This window comes from Pelophylax lessonae (genome assembly GCF_965119305.1).
Source record: "Pelophylax lessonae genome assembly, chromosome: 6".
Taxonomy (NCBI): domain Eukaryota; kingdom Metazoa; phylum Chordata; class Amphibia; order Anura; family Ranidae; genus Pelophylax; species Pelophylax lessonae.
The window spans coordinates 304,561,863-304,584,408 of record NC_138773.1 but is presented as its reverse complement, the minus strand read 5'-3'; the positions used below and the strand labels follow the sequence as shown (position 1 = coordinate 304,584,408).

The 22,546-nt window shown below is 44.9% G+C and overlaps 1 protein-coding gene across 1 annotated transcript in view; it reads right to left on the bottom strand.

The window, feature by feature from the left end:
- WNT6 (Wnt family member 6) overlaps positions 1–22,546 on the bottom strand; it is a 199,014-nt gene that overhangs the window by 41,366 nt on the left and 135,102 nt on the right. The window contains exon 2 of the mRNA XM_082260109.1: positions 5,014–5,234. Coding sequence (XP_082116235.1) covers positions 5,014–5,234 — 221 coding nt within the window. The remainder of the gene's footprint in view (positions 1–5,013; positions 5,235–22,546) is intronic.

The following is a 22,546-nucleotide window of genomic DNA, read 5'->3' as shown; positions in this document are numbered from 1 at the left end:
CAAGCGAGCTTTTGTGGTTGGGGGTCGGTATGGTGTGGTCCATCTGCCGCCCCCCCCCGGCCCATGGAGCACCAGCCGCCACTGCCCTCTGGGTGATCTATGTACATTGCATTGATTCTAACAAAGTTTGTTGCAGGTTTCTACCTGTTACTATTCTGAAGCAATAGCTGTTTGTCTGTGTCCATGTACATACACAGTGAACGTGAAGGGGAGTGATTAATAACTATCAATCAGCTGTTGCACTTGCAGGGTCCTAATGCGGAAAGTGGCAGGGTCTGCATCCCTTTAGGTAGTATCTCACCAAAAATGACACTTTTGTTGCAGGGTAGCCCAAAATCTGACTTGTATCTTAGTGCAGACTTCTGGGAAAATCAGTAAGCCAATCACACAAGCAGGAAATGATGTTTCTGGCGGGTGCTCTGTATACCATCTGTGTACATGAAGACATGGATGAGCAAGTTTGGGGTGAAGGAACTTGACTGGCCTGCACAGAGTCCTGACCTCAACCCAATAGAACACATTTGGGATGAATTAGAGTGGAGACTGCGAACCAGGCCTTCTGGTCCAACAAAAAATACAGAAATTAGGCGTGGGGAAAGGTCCCCAGCAAAAAAGTAGTCATGAATTGACAAATCAGACAGGTAATAGATGTAATGGTGCCTAATTTTATTGCAAAATGTAAACAATTGCGTATAAAAGCCAATAAACGTCAATTCTAAAAATTGGCTATGGTACAGATCACAGATTAACCCGTGTCTCACCATTAAATTATCCGCCAGCATATTTCCTGAGTTATTGGACTACATCTTGGGCACGGTGCAATACTCTATTGGCATTCACTGCCATCACCAATACGGTTTTTCCGTACCCCTGGGGATTCTTTTTGGACGTTCCCCGCATTGTCCGGACGCTGCATAGTGACTTTTTTGTTTTTCGTTTCATGTGTTCAATTTTACCCCATTGGTGCCCAGCTATATATGTATGTCTACATGTTGTCAGTTTTGTGTGGTTATTTGTGTTGGGTAATGGGCCGACTGTCCTTCCACATGCTGTGATCTGTACCATAACCAATTATTAGAATTTACGTTTATTGGCTTTTTTACAAATTTTTTTTTACATTTTGCAATAAAATTAGGCACCTTTACATCTATTACCTGTCTGGTTTGTCAATTCATGACTACTTTTTTGCTGGGGGACCTTTCCCCACGGCTAAGTTTTGTATTTTGGTATGCTTTGGTTATTTGACAAACACGACACAGTGTGACATGGTTTTTGTGTCTTCTGGTCCAGCATCAGCGCCTGACCTCACAAATACGCTTCTGGAAGAATGGTCAAACATTCCCATAGACACTCTCCTAAACCTTGTGGACAGCCTTCCCAGAAGAGTTGAAGCTGTTATAGCTGCAAAGGGTGGGCCAACTCAATATTGAACCCTACGGACTAAAGGCCCGTACACGCGATAAGAAAATCTGTAGGGAAAATTTGTTCGACGACCGATCTGCCGATTTTCGGATTGTCAAGGCCCGTACACACGTACCGATCGTCGGCAGACAAGCGTCGGCCGACGAACGATCTGCCGATTGAACGCTTGTTAGTATGATGCCTCCGACAGCCGTCAGCGCACATTCTGCGACAAGAATCTGTCATGCAAACATTAAAATTTTTGTATGCCGACACCAGAGCGGCCGATTGTTCGCCAGTCAGTACAGAATTCGGCCGACAGACCGCAGATTTGCAAAACTGGGCATGCTCAGAAAAGAAAAAACACAGGGAAAGTTAACCATTACATGACATCACTTCTGCAGTCGGCTGTAGTCGGCGGACAAAATTCTTGTGCTGTCTTTGCACTTTTCAACAGACACCGACAGCCCGGGGACAAAAGACGGCCGATCGTTCGCCGACGATCGGTACGTGTGTATGGGGCTTTAGTATGGTGTTTTTGACAGCCAACTCCGACTTTTCGGCTGACAAAATCCTGATGTGCAGGCTATATAATTTTTGTCGTCCATAATACAACATCCGATTTTCATCTGATTAGTACAGATTTTGACTGAAAAAAATCATAAGAGCAAGACTAGGCACCCACATGGAAGAAAAATATATTTAAAATATATTTTAAAAAAAACATTTTTTATTTTTCCCAAATATATTGGAAATATATTTGAAATGCTACAATTTTGGCCATATTCAATATATTTCAAAATATTTTTTCCCTAAATGTATTGTAAATAAATTTTTCTTCCATATGATGCTCAGAGAGAAAGAACACATACAAAGCAATCCAACACATGACATCACTTCTGAAGTAGAATTCTGTCGTACGGGAAAATTCGTATGAAAATAACCTCTTCACTTTCCACATCAGACTAGCATGCCACAAAAAACGGACGAAAGATCGTTCGATAATCTGATCGTGTGTACTGGGCTTAACCTCCCTAGCGGTAATCCCGAGCGTGACTCGGGGTGGATTTTTTAGTCTAGGATCGGTATCCCCGAGTCACGCTCGGGGTGGATCTGCAGAGCACGCAGCGGTCTCTTACCTTCTCCTGGCGATCCAGCGATGATCTCCCATTGCTGTGATCGCCAGCCGTCTGAGATCCCCGCCACTCGTCCGTCCTCCGTTGGTGTGATGACTTCCTAGTTCCGTTCCCTGCAGCAGCAATGCTGCATGGGAGCGGAACTAGGGAGGGAAATTCAAACGTTGCACAAAACACAAACACATTTATATTATATATACACACGCACATATATATATATTATATAACGCATGAATTATTATCTAATCAGTAATATAATTTTATTGTATAATATATATATTATATATTATATAATAAAATTATATTATTGATTAGATTATAATTCATGCGTTTGTATTTCAAATTGATCACATCTGGGATGTCTACTAGAGTCTTGTTTTGCTCAGGTTTAAGTCAGTAATTACTAAGAATTGTAGGCCTATAATACATAACGCCAAATTTCCATGAAAATTTTTTTACCGCTTTTGGTATGTAATTCCTGACATAATCATACCGCCAGGGAGGTTAAGACTGGGATGCCATTAAAGTTCATGTTCGTGTAAAGGCAGGCGTCCCAATACTTTTGACAATATAGTGTATAAGCTAGTGCTTCCAAAGTGCTGGTCACATACATGCCTAGGCGTTTGGTCACATGTTATCTAAGCAGAGCATTGACCACACAACCAAATGGCTAGACTTTTCATTATGTGAGTTGCAGTAGAAAAAGCATGGAGCAGCTTTTTTTTAAGAAAAGGTATTTCAGCTCCTTTATATTGTTGCAGGAGGAAGATCTATTGTTGCTGGGTGGGAACTTATATTTCTAGGGAGTCAGTTGTTGCTGGAAGGGATCTACTGTTGAGAGAGACGTCTATTGTTGCTGGCTGCTGGAGAATTTAATGTTGTTGCTGGTGGTCTATTGTCTTTGGGGTGGATCTATTGCTGTTGGGGTGGTAGTTTGTTGTGGGGGGCATTGTTGTATAGGTGATCTCTTGGTTCTGGGGGGTCTATTGTTGCTGGCTGCAGGGGATCTATTTTGCTGCCTTTCTTGTTAAAATTAAAAAGTTCAATACAAATTACTTAGCACCACAGAATGATACTTGGTTCTGTGTTCTCTAAAAGGGGCGATACTGGGAGGTGGGTAGGGGGTGAGACCAAGGGATGTGCTTGGGGGTGGGTAGGGGGTGAGACCAAGGGATGTGCTTGGGGGTGGGTAGGGGGTGAGACCAAGGGATGTGCTTGGGGGTGGGTAGGGGGTGAGACCAAGGGATGTGCTTGGGGGTGGGTAGGGGGTGGAGACCAAGGGATGTGCTTGGGGGTGAGTAGGGGGTGGAGACCAAGGGATGTGCTTGGGGGTGGGTAGGGGGTGGAGACAAGGGATGTGCTTGGGGGTGGGTAGGGGGTGAGACCAAGGGATGTGCTTGGGGGTGGGTAGGGGGTGAGACCAAGGGATGTGCTTGGGGGTGGGTAGGGGGTGGAGACAAGGGATGTGCTTGGGGGTGGGTAGGGGGTGAGACCAAGGGATGTGCTTGGGGGTGGGTAGGGGGTGAGACCAAGGGATGTGCTTGAGGGTGGGTAGGGGGTGGAGACAAGGGATGTGCTTGGGGGTGAGTAGGGGGTGGAGACCAAGGGATGTGCTTGGGGGTGGGTAGGGGGTGGAGACAAGGGATGTGCTTGGGGGTGGGTAGGGGGTGAGACCAAGGGATGTGCTTGGGGGTGGGTAGGGGGTGGAGACAAGGGATGTGCTTGGGGGTGGGTAGGGGGTGGAGACAAGGGATGTGCTTGGGGGTGAGTAGGGGGTGGAGACCAAGGGATGTGCTTGGGGGTGGGTAGGGGGTGAGACCAAGGGATGTGCTTGGGGGTGGGTAGGGGGTGGAGACAAGGGATGTGCTTGGGGGTGGGTAGGGGGTGAGACCAAGGGATGTGCTTGGGGGTGGGTAGGGGGTGGAGACAAGGGATGTGCTTGGGGGTGAGTAGGGGGTGGAGACAAGGGATGTGCTTGGGGGTGAGTAGGGGGTGGAGACAAGGGGTGACTCAAAAGGGGGGAGTTCCTGCACCTACTCTCTGAGAAAAAAAGCCCTGGGCATAGGGAAGTATCTCTTTACCTTGTATAGTGATCCTGCTGCTGGTGGGTTGCCACCAGTGAGAGGATTGCTAGTGTAACATTGGCCAATGTCATCTATAAACGCACATAGTTAATGCCTTGTAGCATCATCTCCATCCCTCCCGTGGTGACCCTTCTCACCTCAATACCATTTTATGTTCCACAGATATCTCATGTCATTGCTTGCTGTTCTAGCTGATAATTATGATAACATGAACACTTGATAACAAGCACTACAATAAGAGTTTAAATTATTCTAGCCCAGGGCTACACATGGAGCTCCCTAATAAGTAATGTTGAGTTATGCTGCTAATTAACACCGTGAACCGGTAACTCGGCTTCATTCCTAATCCCCTCCTTTGACACCTCTCAGGGGTGGTGAAGACGTGCGCTTACCTTGCTGAAGGATCTTTCCAAAGTACTTGTTGTGACCGGTGCAGTTCCACCGACGTGACCTGAACTGGTACTGACACTCGCGCACTCCCATCTTGGCACCCTTTGCCACCTCGCTGACGATCTCCGGCTCCGTCTGGCAGAGCTCAGCCTGCTTACCCGCCAGGCGCTTGGTTTTGCGGCATATGCTGTTGGGGTCCATCACCAGGGGGCTTCCAACTGCCCTGCCAAATCCGTAAAAGAAAGACAAAAAATGAGACGAGCGCTATGTATCCAAACACGATCCTACCATAGCTGTCTCCACGCAGGGCGAGGCAACAAGTTAAAGCTGAACTCTTGGAACATACAGTATAAATAACAGAAATCAATGCAGTTTTGTATTAATTAATACATCATTCATTTTTTTTTTTTTACAGTATACAGTATCTCACAAAAGTGAGTACACCCCTCACATTTTTGTAAATATTTTATTATATCTTTTCATGTGACAACACTGAGGAAATTACACTTTGCTACAATGTAAAGTAGTGAGTGTACAGCTTGTATAACAGTGTAAATTTGCTGTCCCCTCAAAATAACTCAACACACAGCCATTAATGTCTAAACTGCTGGCAACAAAAGTGAGTACACCCCTAAGTGCAAATGTCCAAATTGGGCCCAAAGTGTCAATATTTTGTGTGGCCACCATTATTTTTCAGCACTGCCTTAACCCTCTTGGGCATGGAGTTCCCTAGAGCTTCACAGGTTGCCACTGGAGTCCTCTTCCACTCCTCCATGATGACATCACAGAGCTGGTGGATGTTAGAGACCTTGCGCTCCTTCACCTTACATTTGAGGATGTCCCACAGATGCTCAATAAAGTTTAGATCTGGAGACATACTTGACCAGTCCATCACCTTTACCCTCAGCTTCTTTAGCAAGGCAGTGGTTGTCTTGGAGTTGTGTTTGGGGTCGTTATGTTGAAATAATGCCCTGCGGCCCAGTCTCTGAAGGAAGGGGATCATACTCTGCTTCAGTATGTCACAGTACATGTTGGCATTCATGGTTCCCTCAATGATCTGTAGCTCCCCAGTGCCGGCAGCTCTTATGCAGACCCAGACCATGACACTCCCACCACCATGTGTGACTGTAGGGAAGACACACTTGTCTTTGTACTCCTCACCTGGTTGCCACCACACACGCTTCACACCATCTGAACCAAATAAGTTTATCTTGGTCTCATCAGACCACAGGACTTGGTTCCAGTAATCCATGTCCTTAGTCTGCTTGTCTTCAGAAAACTATTTGCAGGCTTTCTTGTGCATCATCTTTAGAAGAGGCTTCCTTCTGGGATGACAGCCATGGAGACCAATTTGTTGCAGTGTGCGGCGTATGGTCTGAGCACTGACAGGCCGACCCCCCTCCCCTTCAACCTCTGCAGCAATGCTGGGAGCAATCATACATCTATTCCCCAAAGACAACCTCTGGATATGACGCTGAGCACGTGCACTCAACTACTTTGGTCGACCATGGCGAGGCCTGTTCTGAGGGGAACCGGTCCTGTTAAACCGCTGTATGGTCTTGGCCACCGTGCTGCAGCTCAGTTTCAGGGTCTTGGCAATCTTCTTATAGCCTAGGCCATCTTTATGTAGAGCAACAATTCTTTTTTTTAGATCCTCAGAGAGTTCTTTGCCATGAGGTGCCATGTTGAACTTCCAGTGACCAGTATGACAGAGTGAGAGCGATAACACCAAATTTAACACACCTGCTCCCCATTCACACCTGTGACCTTGTAACACTAACGAGTCACATGACAACGGGAAAGGGAAAAGGAAAATGGCTAATCACTTAGGGGTGTACTCACTTTAGTTGCCAGCGGTTTAGACATTAATGGCTGTGTGTTGAGTTATTTTGAGGGGACAGCAAATTTACACTGTTATACAAGCTGTACACTCACTACTTTACATTGTAGCAAAGTGTCATTTCTTCAGTGTTGTCATTTCTTCAGAATTTGACCTGGTATCAGCCTCTTGCAGTCGCTGTACAGCAGAGCTGTACAAAGAAGCACAAGCAGTAAGATGAGCTCATCAGTGCACTGCTCCTCCTTTCACTGTCCAGTAACACAGTGGTTCTCAAATCCGGTCCTCGGGACCCACCAACAGGCCAGGTTTGCAAGATAACTAAATTACATCACAGGTGATCTAATTTGCTTCTCAGTGATTGCAGTATTCTAGTCTGCATCCCCCAAGGTAATACTTAAAATCTGGCCTGTTAGTGGGTCCCGAGGACCGGATTTGAGAACCACTGCAGTAACAGGCCAGGGTCGGTGCAGGATGACCTGGGCTGGGTATCAGACTGAGGACATCTAAAGGCAGAAAAAAGTATTGCAAGGAAAATCTCTGGATTGAAGGTGAGTAATGCAGAAAATGCTGTTTTTATTTTTTGTTTTTTTTGTTTTTTTGTTTTTTATCTTATCTTTTATTGGGCCATTTATTTTAATCCTAATATTTTTGGCTGACATTCTTTCCTTTAATCCCTCTCTTCCCAGCAGCAGGTGCCCACATTTTTTTTTTACTCCTTTGCAACTCTGGGATTAAGGAAAGCAACCCTAGTAAGCTCCAAAACTCCTCTTGCAGGAGCTTACAGAGGACTGCCTCACTGCCCCATGTGACACTGCTAGACCAATCACCAACTTTTTAAATGAGCAAAGGGAGTTGTATTCTTCTCCAACTCCAGATATACCTGGTGGCACCCCAGATCACATGACCCAGTACAGGTCACATGGTGAAGGATCACCGTGCCAGCCCGGAGCCGTCTTCTCACATATCTCTGGATTATGTCACCAACACTCCTCTGCTCAGCATGCCATTGTGTGCCACAATGCAGTATTTTTCCTATCAACCCATTTTTTTTTTTTTTTTTAACTCATGACATTCGCTTTGCAGAGAATATAGCCTCAATTTTGCCCCATTCGCACTAAACTAATTTCAAATCATTTGCTGCCTTGTAATTTCCATTATCTTGAATTGAACTTCCGGTTCAGAAATTCAAAATTCTCGAATTTTTAAAAGTTCAGCGCAACCACAACCGATCAAACGTTTCACAAGGTTGCTCATCCTTACTCTTGCAAAGTCTCCTCCAGCGAGTCCATAGGCGATTAGCAGTCGTTATAGAAATGCTATTTTTGCCTTTTTTTAAAAGTGATCTGAACTTTTTTTTTTTTTTTTTTTATTGTATCTCTTGGAATGTTCTTTACAAGCTGCCCAGTGTTTTACTATTGTGCACGCAGCCAAGGGACCTCCGATCTCTGCGGCCGGAGGAACAGCGATCCCCGCTGTCTCTTCTCCTCCGCGCCCCGACACCCCGCCCCGCCTCTCCTCTGTGAACGGAGGAAAGCACAACAAACCAGACAGAGCACTGTATTATTTAGGAGAAGTGCAATAATATTGGGGGAATATATCAACACAAAGCAATATTTTCCCTGTCCCAACGGTCCAGCCATTGTTTTCTCCATGTGACCGCATCAGATCATTTGAGCCGTGGTACAACAGCATTTTGTTTTAAATGGGTTTTGGCTTATGATGATTAATCATTAAGATCTGTTTGCTTAGAGAGCTGATCTCCTAAATTAGATAACTCTAAACATTTCTTGTCTGGGACTGGTTTAAAGTGTACGTCTGGGCAAGATGAAAAAAAAAAACATTCAGTCCATTTGCCCATGTTTTGTCCCTTTAAAAACTCAATTTTAAACTGCCAGCAATCCAGTGAGCTCCTCACTTCCTGTTTGAACACATTTTTTTTTTCCCGGGCTCACGGCGTGGTGCGAAAAAAAAAAAATCACAGTGAACCGAAAAAGTGAACACACACACACAAAAGAGGTCCTGAGGCGCATGGCGCAAAACGGGCATTGAGTTGGGATATATGCCTGAGGTCAAGCCGCCATTCTAGGTTTCCTTTGGCGCCACCCGCAGTAAGTGAATTGCAACTTTTATGCACTTTATGGACCTTTCTTATTGCACTGAACTGCCAGTATCTTGCACATTGACTGGTATCTAGTTCTATGTGAGCCTAATGCCCCATACACACGTGCAGATTATCTGCAGACTTTTGTCTGCAGATTTACCAAAACCATATAATATGAGGTCAAACCTAAACACTTTCAATTTGTATGCAATCCGGCAGGCCCTTGCACTACATAGAAAAGGTAAGTCTGCAGACAAAAGTCTGCAGATAATCTGCACGTGTGTACGGGGCATAAGTTTTTATTTTGTTTTATTTTATTGTTTTATACTTTTTGGTTAAAATAAATGACTACAATATGAGAATTTAAAGCGGAATTCCGGCCACAGAATCGTTTTTTTTTAATACTTCCCAAACAGTGATCCACCGCCCTTCATACATCCGCTAATCCGGTTTTACACAGTTTAATAATTGATTGGCAATCATAAAATCTTACTTTATAAAACGTTTGCTGAGTGCCGCCATCTTTGTTCTGGTCACCCGAAGCCGCAGTATGCAAATGTATGCCCTGCTTCCTGTTTCTAGCTGGAGGGGGCAGATGAATGCAGCGCGAAATCTCGCGCATGCCCAGTACTATGCGATCGGCATAGTAAGGGCTTCCATAGGGACGCCTATCATCGCGTTATTTCCTGTTTGCAAATAACGCGATGAGAGGAGCAGCCGGCCACCTACGTCACTGCCCATTGCCTCCTGGGAGTGATGAGTAAGAGCTCCCAGGACGCATTGCAAGACAGGAAGTGATGGCGCGGGCCGCGGCCACAGAGGGAGGAAGTGGAAGGAAAGGTGAGTATATTTTCTTCTGAAACAAGGTAAGCAAAAAAAAATAAAAAATCTGGAATATCCAATTCTTTTTCAGGTGATACTAAGGAAGTGGATGGCACAAAATCTATTGTAACGATTTTGCGGCCGGAACTCAGCTTTAATCTCATGCCTGATGATTTATCCTGCTTCAGTGCCAGTTCACACTAATGCGATCACAGACATTGCATGTAATTCGGAGTGCACTGCTCCTAAAATCACATGCGATGTCTGCGCGGTGCAAATTCAGCCATACAGTTTGTATGGCTGAATTTGCACGGCAATCGCAGTGAACTCGCACAGGACCTTTTATTTGGTCCTCAGCAGAATCGGATCGCATGGTAGTTCACACCAGTGCAATCCGATTCCTGTGCGAACTGTCAGATCACACTGCGATATGCGATCTGATCTGGGGGTGTCGTTAACTATGAATTGACTAAGTGCCGGCTCACACTATTGCGATGCGGAAGCACTGCGAATCTACTGCGTGTTCCCGCATCGCATCCGCAGCACAGGCAGTTCACACTGCCATATGCGATACGCTGGGGGTGTCAATTCAAAGTTAACCAAACCCCCAGATCAGATCGCATATCGCAGTGAGATCTGACAGTTCGCACAGGAATCGGATCGCACTGGTGTGAACCACCATACGATCCGATTCTGCTCCGGACCAAAAAAAGGGTCCTGTTGCGAGTTCACTGCGATTGCGGTGCAAATTCAGCCATACAAACTGTATGGCTGAATTCGCACCGCGCAGACATCGCATGTGATTTTAGGAGCAGTGCTCTCCGAATTACATGCGATTTCTGGCATCGCAATAGTGTGAACCGGCACTGACTGATTGAAAAATTCCTTGATGGTTCCATTTTAATGTGTAGGAGTACCTACCGGATTGGTCGGTTCAAATAGAGATTTACAGAGAGGAAACGCATTCATATCCTAACACGCGATTGCTGTCCTATAACATAGACAGCAATTAGTTCTGGTGAGTTTGCATTTTTACTTTTTGGTGATGGCAAGACACCATGGGTGACACTTCAGATCACATAGTTCACTGGACAACCTTGTATTTAATTTTTTCCTTTTTCTTTTTTCACGTGGATTTAATTCAATGGACCATTTTTGGACTTGAGATAGTTTTGTATATATAATTTCACAGTTATATTCTTGTTCATACAGCGCTGCAACTTTTTTATGTTAATTACACACACAAAAGCGCACTATGGTGCGTCTTGGTCCCATCTCGAAGAGGAAGGACCCCTCCCTGGCCCCCCTGGTGCATAAGACTTCTGACAGGGGAAAGGCATACTCAGGTCCACCTACTCAAAAGGCATGGAAGACCCTGCTCCTCATGATAAGCCAAAGCCAAACAACGGTTACTGGGTTGTGGGGGCACTCCCGAAGAGAGGCCGACCAAAGCAGGGAAGGATGGAAGCTGGTGGCCCCACATCCTCACATAGACTTCACAGTCTGATGGCCACACATAGACTCCATGGTGAGCCTGAAGACCCACCCCCAGGGGAGGACTGGGCCAGGGGGCAGGGGGGCAATTGCCCCCTGGGCCACTCTGATGCCCCGTAAAAAGGCCAGCCCAACCAAGCTGTCCCCGCTCTCCCCCAACTGTCCCCTGCTGGCCAGGTCGGGAACCTGAATTCAGCCGGTAAGTAGAGAGTATCCAGAACAGGGCTTTAGCTTGGAATGGCGATCAGGAATAGAACGGGAAGATGGAGAGTGGGAGGGGAGCCGAGTCGCTGCACTATGAGCCTCTGGTTTGTACTTGCCCCCTGGGCCGAAAGTTGCCAGTCTGCCCCTGCCCACCCCCCACAATCCTGAGTGAAAGGTGATGCATAAATAAGTACAGTGACAAAACTGTGAGTAAAACAAATAAAAAACGCCAAAGTGCAATACAATGGATCAGCCTTGTGGCCTGATAACAAAAATTGCCCCGTTCTCGGCCAAAAGGCATAACCTATGAGGCAAGCTGCAGAGAAAGCAAGAGGTGTCAGGGCTTAGAGCGGTTTCTCACAGTGGAGTCCCAAACCCATAGTGATACTAAGAGCACCCCATAGATGCCACTCCTAGGGGGAGTTGACACTGTGGGCTCTTCCCAGCCCTCAGACAAGGTAGCAGAGTTCAAACCAGGAGCCACTGGGCTCCTCCACACTGGGGAAGTACTACAATCCCCCACCTTATGTGGTGGGTGCTCCATTTGGATTCCTTCCCACAAGGAAGATCCCTCAAGGCTAGCGGCAGAGATACTATACAGTCAGCCATCCTAGCCTAAAAGCCAGAATGATGGTGGGGCACCCCTACTGGACAGTGATAAGAACAAACACTGCACTTGATTATAACCAAAAGGAACTTTTATCTCAGTGCCTCTGCTGCACTTAAATTCCAAGCACTGCTGTCAGCCCTGCTCAATTTTCCCTTACTGGACTACAGAACACTAAAAAACTGGGCAGAGCTGACAACACTATTTGGGACTACAGCCAATCAAACATTTGTACATTCATCACTACTCATGTTTACCAACATTATGGATGCAACCAGATCCCGGTGTAACGTTAGAATTACCTACCCCGTGAGAAACCTACCCTCGTCACTTCCGGGCAGGAACAGCTGAGCAGCGCAGCAGTGCGCATGCTCACAGCCCCGGATACCTAAAGGAACAACTGAGGAGCGGACTAGTGCGCATGCGCACTAGTATGAAAATATCACGGTGTACCGTGAAAAAAACCTACCCACGCGGCGGTTAAATAAAACAGCTGTGCGGCAATACGAGTCATCTCCGCTCCTCTCCCTGTCACTTCCCTGCTCTTGGCAAGTAAATATAAAAGCGGCTCTCGGCTCCGTGATTTATGTTTTCATACAGCCGCCGCCGCTTTAATATTTACTATCCGAGAGCAGGGAAGTGACAGTGACAGGAGCTGAGATGAGTCGCATTGCAGCACAGTTGTTTTAATGTACCCGCTGCATTACATACAGTGCCGTGAGCCGGAAGTGACGAGGGGTAGGTTTTTCTCACGGGTTGGTAATTCTCACGGAACACCGGGACACTGTGAACTCTGCCCATGCTCCACACTTCGTCTGTCTACTTTCCAGGAGGGCATGCCCAAATCATGGCCATTTTACAGGTTTGTCCTACCCAGACCCTGCCTCTAAATATGCAGAAATGGTCAACCATGCCCACTTTTCTGGTTGATCCCATACAAAGCCCGCCTCTAAATATACAGAGTCTGCCTATCACACCCACTTTACAGGTTGGTCCCGTCCAGACCCCGCCTCTAAATATGGAAGGGTGGCAGTCAAGTCCAAGAAAGTAACTCTCCTGAGCTTAAGTGTAAGAGTCGGTTCACACTGGGGCGGCACGACTCTGTACTACTTCGGGGGCGACTTGTGCATTCCCATGCACCACGACTTCGGAGCGACTTGCATGGACTTCACATAATGGAAGTCTATGCAAGTTGCTCCGAGGTCGCCCCGAAGTAGTACAGGACTCTTTTTCTAAGTCGGAGCGACTTGTGTCACTCCTATTAGAACGGGTCCTGTAGCAGTCAATGGACCGTGAGGGAGCGCGACTTGTCAGGCTGACAAGTTGCACTAGTGTGAATCGAGTCTTATGCTCAAAGAAAGGTGTCTAGTCCTTATTGTCAAAGCCTGGGGTCTTGCTGCCCTCTTAGGACCATGGGTATCCAAGTATACTGAAGAACAATGAAACACAAGAGAAGGGCGCACCAACCTAGTGTAATTCTATTATAAACATTTATTAAAGGATAAAAAGTGACACACATAATACTCACAAACGCACGGTGTATATATGCATATCAAAGCAAGATGAGGACAAGTCGGCTACGGGACCACTGGAAGGCTCCAATAGTGCAAGGAGAACAGATGGTGTCCGTGATGGCTTGGTTTAAGGGAGAACCCTCTTGCTCAGAGCCAAAAGACGGCTCTGTCAACAGTAGTCAAGTCCACTTTAGTTGACCCCACACTGACCCCACCTCTAAATATGTGGGGACTGCCCATCACATTCACTTTATAGGTTGGTCTTGACCAGCCCCTACCTTTAAATATGTGGGGATCATCCACTCACAGCCTTGATCCCTACAATGAATTCCTTTTTGAGTTACTGGGCATATACAGTAAATTAAAAAAAGGTTGATGATGTGGTCCTGGGACAAAGCATCAACAGGGCAGAGGACCAAGATGTGGGACTGTCCTGGCACAGCTGGCATGTAGGACTACTGCGTGGATATTCACAGAATTGTGGAGGGGAATTGAGGACCCTGCAGTAAAGTGCTGAACATTGCCTACCACCAGCTTGTGGTTGACCTGCTGCCAATAATGTTCTTTAGCTGGCAGTAGTTATATTCTTTTATGCAATGGAGTCATGTGCTTTTTATGGCAGGAAACCCATTTTCACCATGCTGAGACTGAATTGATGGATCTTTTATACTCAACCTTCCCAAAAGTTCTTACACATTGGGGTTGATTTACTAAAATTGGAGAGTGCAGAATCTGGTGCAGCTCTGCAAAGAAACCAATCAGCTTCTAACTTCGTCTTGTTTAATTAAAGTGGTTCTAAAGGCAGAAGGTTTTTTTATCTGAATGCATTCTAAGAAACCTGTGTGCAGCAGCCACTCTAATACTTACCTGAGCCCCATTTCGATCGAGCGATGTGCACGAGTGCCTTGGGGGTCCGGGACTCTGCCTTCTAAAAGGGTCACAGCAGCAGTGCCATTGGCTCCCACTGCTGTCAATCAAAGTCAGTTAGCCAATGAGGAGAGAGAGGGAGCAAGGCGAACCGCGGCACTGTGTCTTGGCTCGGGTGTCCCCTCAGCAAGATGCTTGATGTGGGGGCACTTGACAGGAGGGAGGGGCAAGGAGCTCTGACGGGGGACCCGAGAAGAGGAGGAGCGGGGCTGCTCTGTGCATAACCACTGCACAGAGCAGGTAAGTATAATATGTTTATTATTCTTAAAGAAAAACAAATAAGACTTTAGGATCACTTTAAGCTTTGACAAAAAAAAACCTAGAAGCTGATTGGTTTCTATGCAGAGCTGCACCAGATTTTGCTCTCTCCATTTTTAGTAAATCAACCCCATTGTCCTAATCTTTCTGCTACAATTTGAAGGAAAGCTGGCTGAAGTTATGTGGGGGGGGGGGGGGGAGACAAAAGAGGACCCATTTCTTGATAGGTGAGAACTGAGAAAATCAACTCCAAGGCAGTAAGAAGGAAGCTCAAACATCGATGGACAAAATGGATTTGTTTAGAATAGACTTTTTCCAACATTTTACCACCAAAGAAAAAAAGTTCCCGGGGAACCCCTTCTGTAGATAATTATATATACAGTCTGCGGTACATTAGCAAGATCACTAAATTATAGAATGTTTTTTTTTTTATATAAGAATGAATAGTATGGCATACCTAGCATATCTGACTCCCTGGACAGACCATTTTTCACACCCTCCTGCAGTGTGCAAGTAATACGCATAATAGTAATAAAAGTAATATGAATAATAATAACGCAGACAGTAAAAAATGCGGTGTCTCCTAACATTAGTGGTCGGTGTAGTTGTATTTGTGATCAGTGTAAGTAGAAGGTCATTTCATGATTGCACACTGCTCAAGGGACCTCCAGAAAACTCAGAAGTAGGGATGAGCTCAAAGTTTGGACTGAAATCTGGGCATTTGTCTGGATTTTTTACCCTTTTAGTAGAAGCTGAGCATAATATATAGTAGCGGTATTTCTACAGTTTTTTTTTTTTTAAATATTTTTTATTAGAAAGATTTGCATTTTTTTACAAACATTCAAACAACCAGACAAAACTTTTGGCATGGTAAAAGCAGAATGGCACAATTTCCAAGATTATTATGAGCAGGCCTCGACAAAACCCGGGCGCCAGGTCGCATTTGCGACTAGAATTAGCGACCTGGCGCCTGGGGTGCCCTGCAGAAGGTGTCCTGTCATTTTTGCACGGACTTCCGCGCACAGAGTGCACGGACTTTCGGGCCGTCCGAAAATTGAGGCCCCGGCTTTTCGGCCTACTTGAGATGAGAGGCTTCCAATGGGGAACTGGCGCCCTCTTGTGGTGGCCGGGAGTAATGACTGTTGTAATTACTGTTTCCACTGCCTGATTGTTCACAATGCATTACCATCTCCCTGTCCAGTTAGTTACCTTTGACAGGGAGTGTGGTTATTTATTATTAATTTTATTTTATTTTTTAAATGTAAAAACTAAATAATATTTTTTTCTTTTTAATTATTAAAAAAAAATAAAAAATAAAAAATTTTTTCCAATTATTATTATTAAAAAAAAATAATATATATATATAATCTTTTTTTTTTTTTTCCTCATCGTCATGCCACAGCCGAAGGCCCCTTTCACACGGGCTGTCTGATCAGGTCCGCCTGTCAGTTTTTCAGGCAGACCTGATCGGACCCTTCATTCTCCTCTATGGAGCAGTAATCTGCCGCCATCTGATCCTGTCCTCCAAAAGCAGACGGATGGTGGTTCTATTTTCTATCCATCCCGTGGATCGGATCAGATGGCATCGGATGGAAAGAGACAGACAGTCTGTTTTCATCCAATTGCGTTATAGAGGAGAGTGGGGCTCTAGTCGTATTTATGTGTAAATTTAGTATCCGTTTTATTAAATAAAGCTTGGTTGTTAGTTTAAAAAAAAAAAAAAAACTGGCTCCTAACTTTTTTAGCTGGAAAAATCAGGAAAATTTGTCAACCCCTGATTATGAGGTTTCTCACAATTTGCACAGTGCTTCTTTTTATGACGGTTTCCTATTAATGGTTGCTAAGGAAGCAGTGGGTGTCAGCACCTGCTCCATCCTTAGAAACTAGTGACATTACCCAGCATGATTTGTCTACTGGCCAAGAATCCCTGGACATGCAAACAAAAGGTGCAGGGAGAGCTCTGAAAATGTTGTCCATATGTAACCCCATGGCAATACTTGGGCAATGACAGCGATCAAATATGGCCATTACTAGCATTGGGGCCTGGGTGAAGGTATTTAGCATGAGCAGCTGTCAGGATTGGCCAATTCCCTTAGTCTTTACTCATTTACATGGGGGGGGGTGGGCTGGTATCTGGGGACCCTATATTTGTATAGGGTTCAGATTCTGATAAGCCCTCCATGCCTGCAGACTCCCACAACCACCGGGCCAAGGTTTCTGGGAAGAGGCCCTTGTCCTCACAAACATAGGGACAAGGTGGTTTGCCAGGGGGCCTGCTGTCAAGGTACCCCCCTATGTTGAGGGCACATGCCTTGGAATGTTTCAGAATTGGGGGTGGGCACGTTTGCCCCTCCTCCCTTTCTTGGCTTGCCAAGCTGCACTGCATCATGCTCAGGCAAGGGTCTGATATGTTTTTTGGAGGAAAACCAATGCTTTTGTTTTTCACTTTGGGCTTCCCCCTTAGAATTCGGAGGGGAGTCCAGCACGGTTTTTCTTTTTTTTTTTGCAGGGTCCCTCTTGGCATCCACACCAGACCTTCATCAAGGATAATGGTCTGGTGTGTATTTTTAGGGGGAATTCCATGCTCTTTTTTTCTTCTATTTGTGTGGGGGTTCCCCCAATACCATACATATTGGACCCTCATCTAGAAATGGGGCTGGTATAGATGAAGAGAATCCTCAGCTGCTTTTTTTTTTACAGAAAGAAAAAAATGTCAGTTTTGAAGTAGGTTGTATACATCATACAGATGCACCACTTCACAGGCAAGTTAGGAACATTACCCAGTCATAAAGGATTTTGGCAATTTTAATTTTGCCCTTAAAGCAATACTAAAATCGCTGCTCCCTGCTAACTTACATTTTGAAAAATAATTTTTGCTTTGGTACATATCCCCCAGGGCAGTGCTCAACCCCTCCATCTCATTTGTTTGACAACCCCTTGCCTATTAGCCTAGAAAATGGTCATTAATATTTTTTAACATTTGGCTCCTACTGACTTCAATGGAGTTTGGATTCAGTAATATCTGCGGAACCCGCCTCAAACTGAACCCAGGTACCTTCGGCTGATCCCTACTCATGGGAACCCTACTTGAGAAAGGCTGCTCTAGATGCATCGGTGCTCCAAGATTGTCTTCATCAGTTAGTCATAACCTGAGCATGCACTTCATCATGCTCAGCCAAGGGCCTGGTATGGGTTTTTTTGTGGGGAAAACCAATGCTTTTGGTTTTCACTTTGGGTTTCCCCTTAGAATTCAGAGAGGGAGTCCAGCACTGTTTTTCTTTTTTTTGTGCAGGGTCCCCCTTGGCATCCACACCAGACCTTCATCAACGATAATGGTCCGGTGTGTATTTTTAGGGGGGAATCCCATGCTCTTTTTAGATGCATCGGTGCTTCAAGATTGTCTTCATTATCTAGTTATAACCTGAGCTATGGGTAATGACCTCTGCTTGTTGCTGCAACAATGACGAAACTGCTAGTTACGCATAGACCTCCGTGCTGTTCTTTGCTGGAAAAGTTGCAAAGCTCAGGGCCTGGAACTTTTTTTGTAGCAACAACTCCATCCAAATCATTGCAGATATATCCTTTTTGATAAAGTTCTTCTTTAGAGCCCAACATTTTTAACATTTTAGTAGAGGTATACTCCCCTTCAATGAAGAGTTGATCCCCGTAGTACCTCTGCTCGCCATAAGATATCCTCAGTCTTTTGGGTTGAATGGCACCAAAAATCATTCAAACCAGAGGACATACAGGTGCATCTCATAAAATTACAATAGAGTTGTTCGATGGGGAGCCCAGGATCCGATCTGGTGGTTGCCCCGGCTTACAATAGAGGTGTTCGCAGGCCGGCTCGTCTCTGATCACCTCTATGGTGTAGACCGGAACGACAAACATTTACGGCACTTCCGGTTAGGGCAGATGTAAACATTCCCATTTTATTTCTGGAAAGCATGAGATCAATGTTTTTTTTAATCTCATGCTTTCAAGGGTAGAGGAGAGATATGGGGGCTTATAGACCCCAGATTTCTCCATAAAGAGGACCTGTCATGCTTTTCTGCTATTTCTATCACAAGGGATGAAACGTTGCATTTCTTGAGATAGGAATAAAAGTGATAGAAAAAAAATAAAGGGGCAGTGTAAAAATTAACAATTTTTATTAAAATAAATAACAATAAAAAAAGTTTTAAAGTGCTTCCCCCTGTGCTCGTGCCAACTACAAGAAACGTCTTATCTCTGTGCTTGCAAACAAGAGTTTCTCCACCAAGTACTTAGGCTCGATTCACACCTATGCATTTCGATTTTGAGCATTTCTGTAGCGCTCTTTGCTGTGCTTTCCACGTTTTTTTACAATGATTTTGCCGTGATTTTACAGCGTTTTGCGTTTTTTGTGTTTTTTGGGGGGGGGGGGGTGATTCGTTGTTGGGCAGATTTAAAAAATGCAAATCTTGCCAAAATCGCGGTGAAAACGCAATGCTTGCATTTTGCAGGAAAAAAAGTCCCTGACCCTTTCCAAAAACTCAGAGGTACAAAAATGCATTGATGTGAACGTGTTCCATAGCAACCTATGTATGAACAAAACGCATTGATGTGAATCGAGCCTTAGTTATATTTTGCTTGGGGATCAAATACTTATTTTACTCACTGAACTGCAACTTAAAGTGGTAGTATATTCCGCTTTCTAACTTTTACCTACAGGTAAGCCTATAATAAGGCCTATAATAAGACTTACCTGTAGGTAAAATTAATATCTCCTAAACCTGCACGGTTTAGGAGATATTCTCCCTACAAGCAGCTGCTGACACCAGCGGCGCATGCGCTCTGAAGGTCCTTGCCGGCTCCTCCCCAGAAAGTGAACTCCCGCACGCATGGGCGGTAGTGATGTCATCCCGGCTCCGGCCACTCACAGCGGCGGAGCCGCCGAACCCAGAAAAGATGCCGAGGGAACATGACAGCTCCCTCAGCGGTGTCCGGGCGACCATGTTGGGGCTTCATTCTAAGGTAAGTACAAACCCAATTCCAAAAAAGGTGGGACGCTGTACAAATTGTGAATAAAAACAGAATGCAATGATGTGGAAGTTTCAAATTTCAATATTTTATTCAGAATACAACATAGATGACATATCAAATGTTTAAACTGAGAAAATGTATAATTTTAAGGGAAAAATAAGTTGATTTTAAATTTCATGGCATCAACACATCTCAAAAAAATTGGGACGAGGCCATGTTTACCACTGTGTGGCCTCCCCTCTTCTTTTTATAACAGTCTGCAAACGTCTGGGGACTGAGGAGACAAGTTGCCCAAGTTTAGGAATAGGAAGGTTGTCCCATTCTTGTCTAATACAAGTTTTTAGTTGCTCAACTGTGTTAGATCTTCTTTGTTGCATCTTCCTCTTTAAGATGCGCCAAATGTTTTCTATGGGTGAAAGATCTGGACTGCAGGCTGGCCATTTCAGCACCCGGATCCTTCTTCTATGCAGCCATGATGTTGTAATTGATGCAGTATGTGGTCTGGCATTGTCATGTTGGAAAATGCAAGGTCTTCCCTGAAAGAGACGATGTCTGGATGGGAGCATATGTTGTTCTAGAACTTGGATATACGTTTCAGCATTGATGGTGCCTTTCCAGATGTGTAAGCTGCCCATGCCACACGCACTCATGCAACCCCATACCATCAGAGATGCCGGCTTCTGAACTGAGCGCTAAAACCACTTTGGTTGTCCTTGTCCTCTTTAGTCCGGATGACATGGCGTCCCAGTTTTCCAAAAAGAACTTCAAATTTTGATTCGTCTGACCACAGAACAGTTTTCCACTTTGCCACAGTCCATTTTAAATGAGCCTCGGCCCAGAGAAAACGCCTGCGCTTCTGGATCATGTTTAGATATGGCTTCTTTTTTGGCCTATAGAGTTTTGGTCGGCAACGGTGAATGACACGGTGGATTGTGTTCACCGACAATGTTTTCTGGAAGTATTCCTGAGCCCATGTTGTGATTTCCATTACAGTAGCATTCCTGTATGTGATGCAGTGCTGTCTAAGGGCCCGAAGATCACCGACATCCAGTATGGTTTTCTGGCCTTGCCAGAGATTGTTCCAGATTCTCTGAATCTTTGGATGATATTATGCACTGTAGATGATGATAACTTCAAACTCTTTCAAATTTTTCTCTGAGAAACTCCTTTCTGATATTGCTCCACTATTTTTCGCCGCAGCATTGGAGGAATCGGTGATCCTCTGCCCATCCTGACTTCTGAGAGACACTGCCACTCTGAGAGGCTCTTTTTATACCCAATCATGTTGCCAATTGACCGAATAAGTTGCAAATTGGTCCTCCAGCTGTTCCTTATATGTACATTTAACTTTTCCGGCCTCTTATTGCTACCTGTCCCAACATTTTTGGAATGTGTAGCTCTCATGAAATCCAAAATGAGCCAATATTTGGCATGACATTTCAAAATGTCTCACTTTCAACATTTGATATGTTATCTATATTATATTGTGAATAAAATATAAGTTTATGAGATTTGTAAATTAGTCCATTCCTTTTTTACTCACAATTTGTACAGTGTCCCAACTTTTTTAGAATTGGGTTTGTATTTTATAATGATCTAGTATGCAATGCATACTAGCACATTTTGCCATTGTCTTGCAGGGTTTTCTTTTTTTTTTTTTTTGTACTCAGGGGATACTACCGCTTTAATTTATAACATTTGTATCATGTGTTTTTTTCTACATTTTTGGTTGATATTCTGTCTTTATCATTTACAATACACCTATGATAAAAATGATAGACCCTTCATTTTCTTTGTAAGTGGGCAAACTTACAAAATCTGCAGGGGATCAAATAATTATTTCCCCCACTGTATTAACTAATATAATAAACAGTATAATAATTATTCTAGTTTCTAATATTTAAAACAATATCTTCCCGGAGTAATGTTTAAACTCAAACGTCTTCATGCAAGAAAAAAACTTGTTTTGGAAGTTGTGATAAGTGTTTCCCTGCCAGTCAGCTGCTGAAAATCCTGCACTGGAGGGGATATATTATATATTTTTTTTTTAGTACCGTCTGCCTACCCCCATCACTCCATGCTCACGTTTTTTGCTTTTTGTGTCACCTTTCTTCTAAAAAATGCATACAAATAGTCTGATCCCTGAGGCTGACACTGACAGCACATGACGGATGGGCAGGCAGCAGACGAAAGCGTTAATGAGACCCCCAACTCCAGCTGCCTTTTGTACTCTTTGCAGGTAACTCTGCAAGTGCTGGAATGTGGAGTCACCGCAGATCTATGGATTGTGCTGTTTGTACTTTATCAACTTTAACCACTTAAAGCGGAGTTCCACCCTCAAAAATGTTTTTGAAATAAAAATACCCCCGGAACAGTCAGGACTAGTACATTCCACAATGGATAGCCTCTGAACTGTCCCGGGTCGCACTTACCTTTTAGAAGAAATATTTGCCTTGACAATTTCTTCTCCAGCGCTGCCATCTCAGGTGTGGGCAGCTGAAGCCGAAGCGTCCTCTTCTGTATCCTCTTCGGTCCCAGAATGCCCTGCACCGGCCCCGCTCGTCAGTTCTGGGGCAGGCGCATCATCCCTGCACCATGCCCAGAAGCTGTATAGCAGGGAATGACGCGCATGCCCCGGAAGTGACGAGCGGTGCCGATGCAGGCGCATTGATTCCTAGGAGCGATGACACTCAGGTCCCAGGAATCAATGCAAAGAGGAAGTGACGGCGCGGGCCGCGGCCGAAGAGGGAGGAAGAGGAAGGAA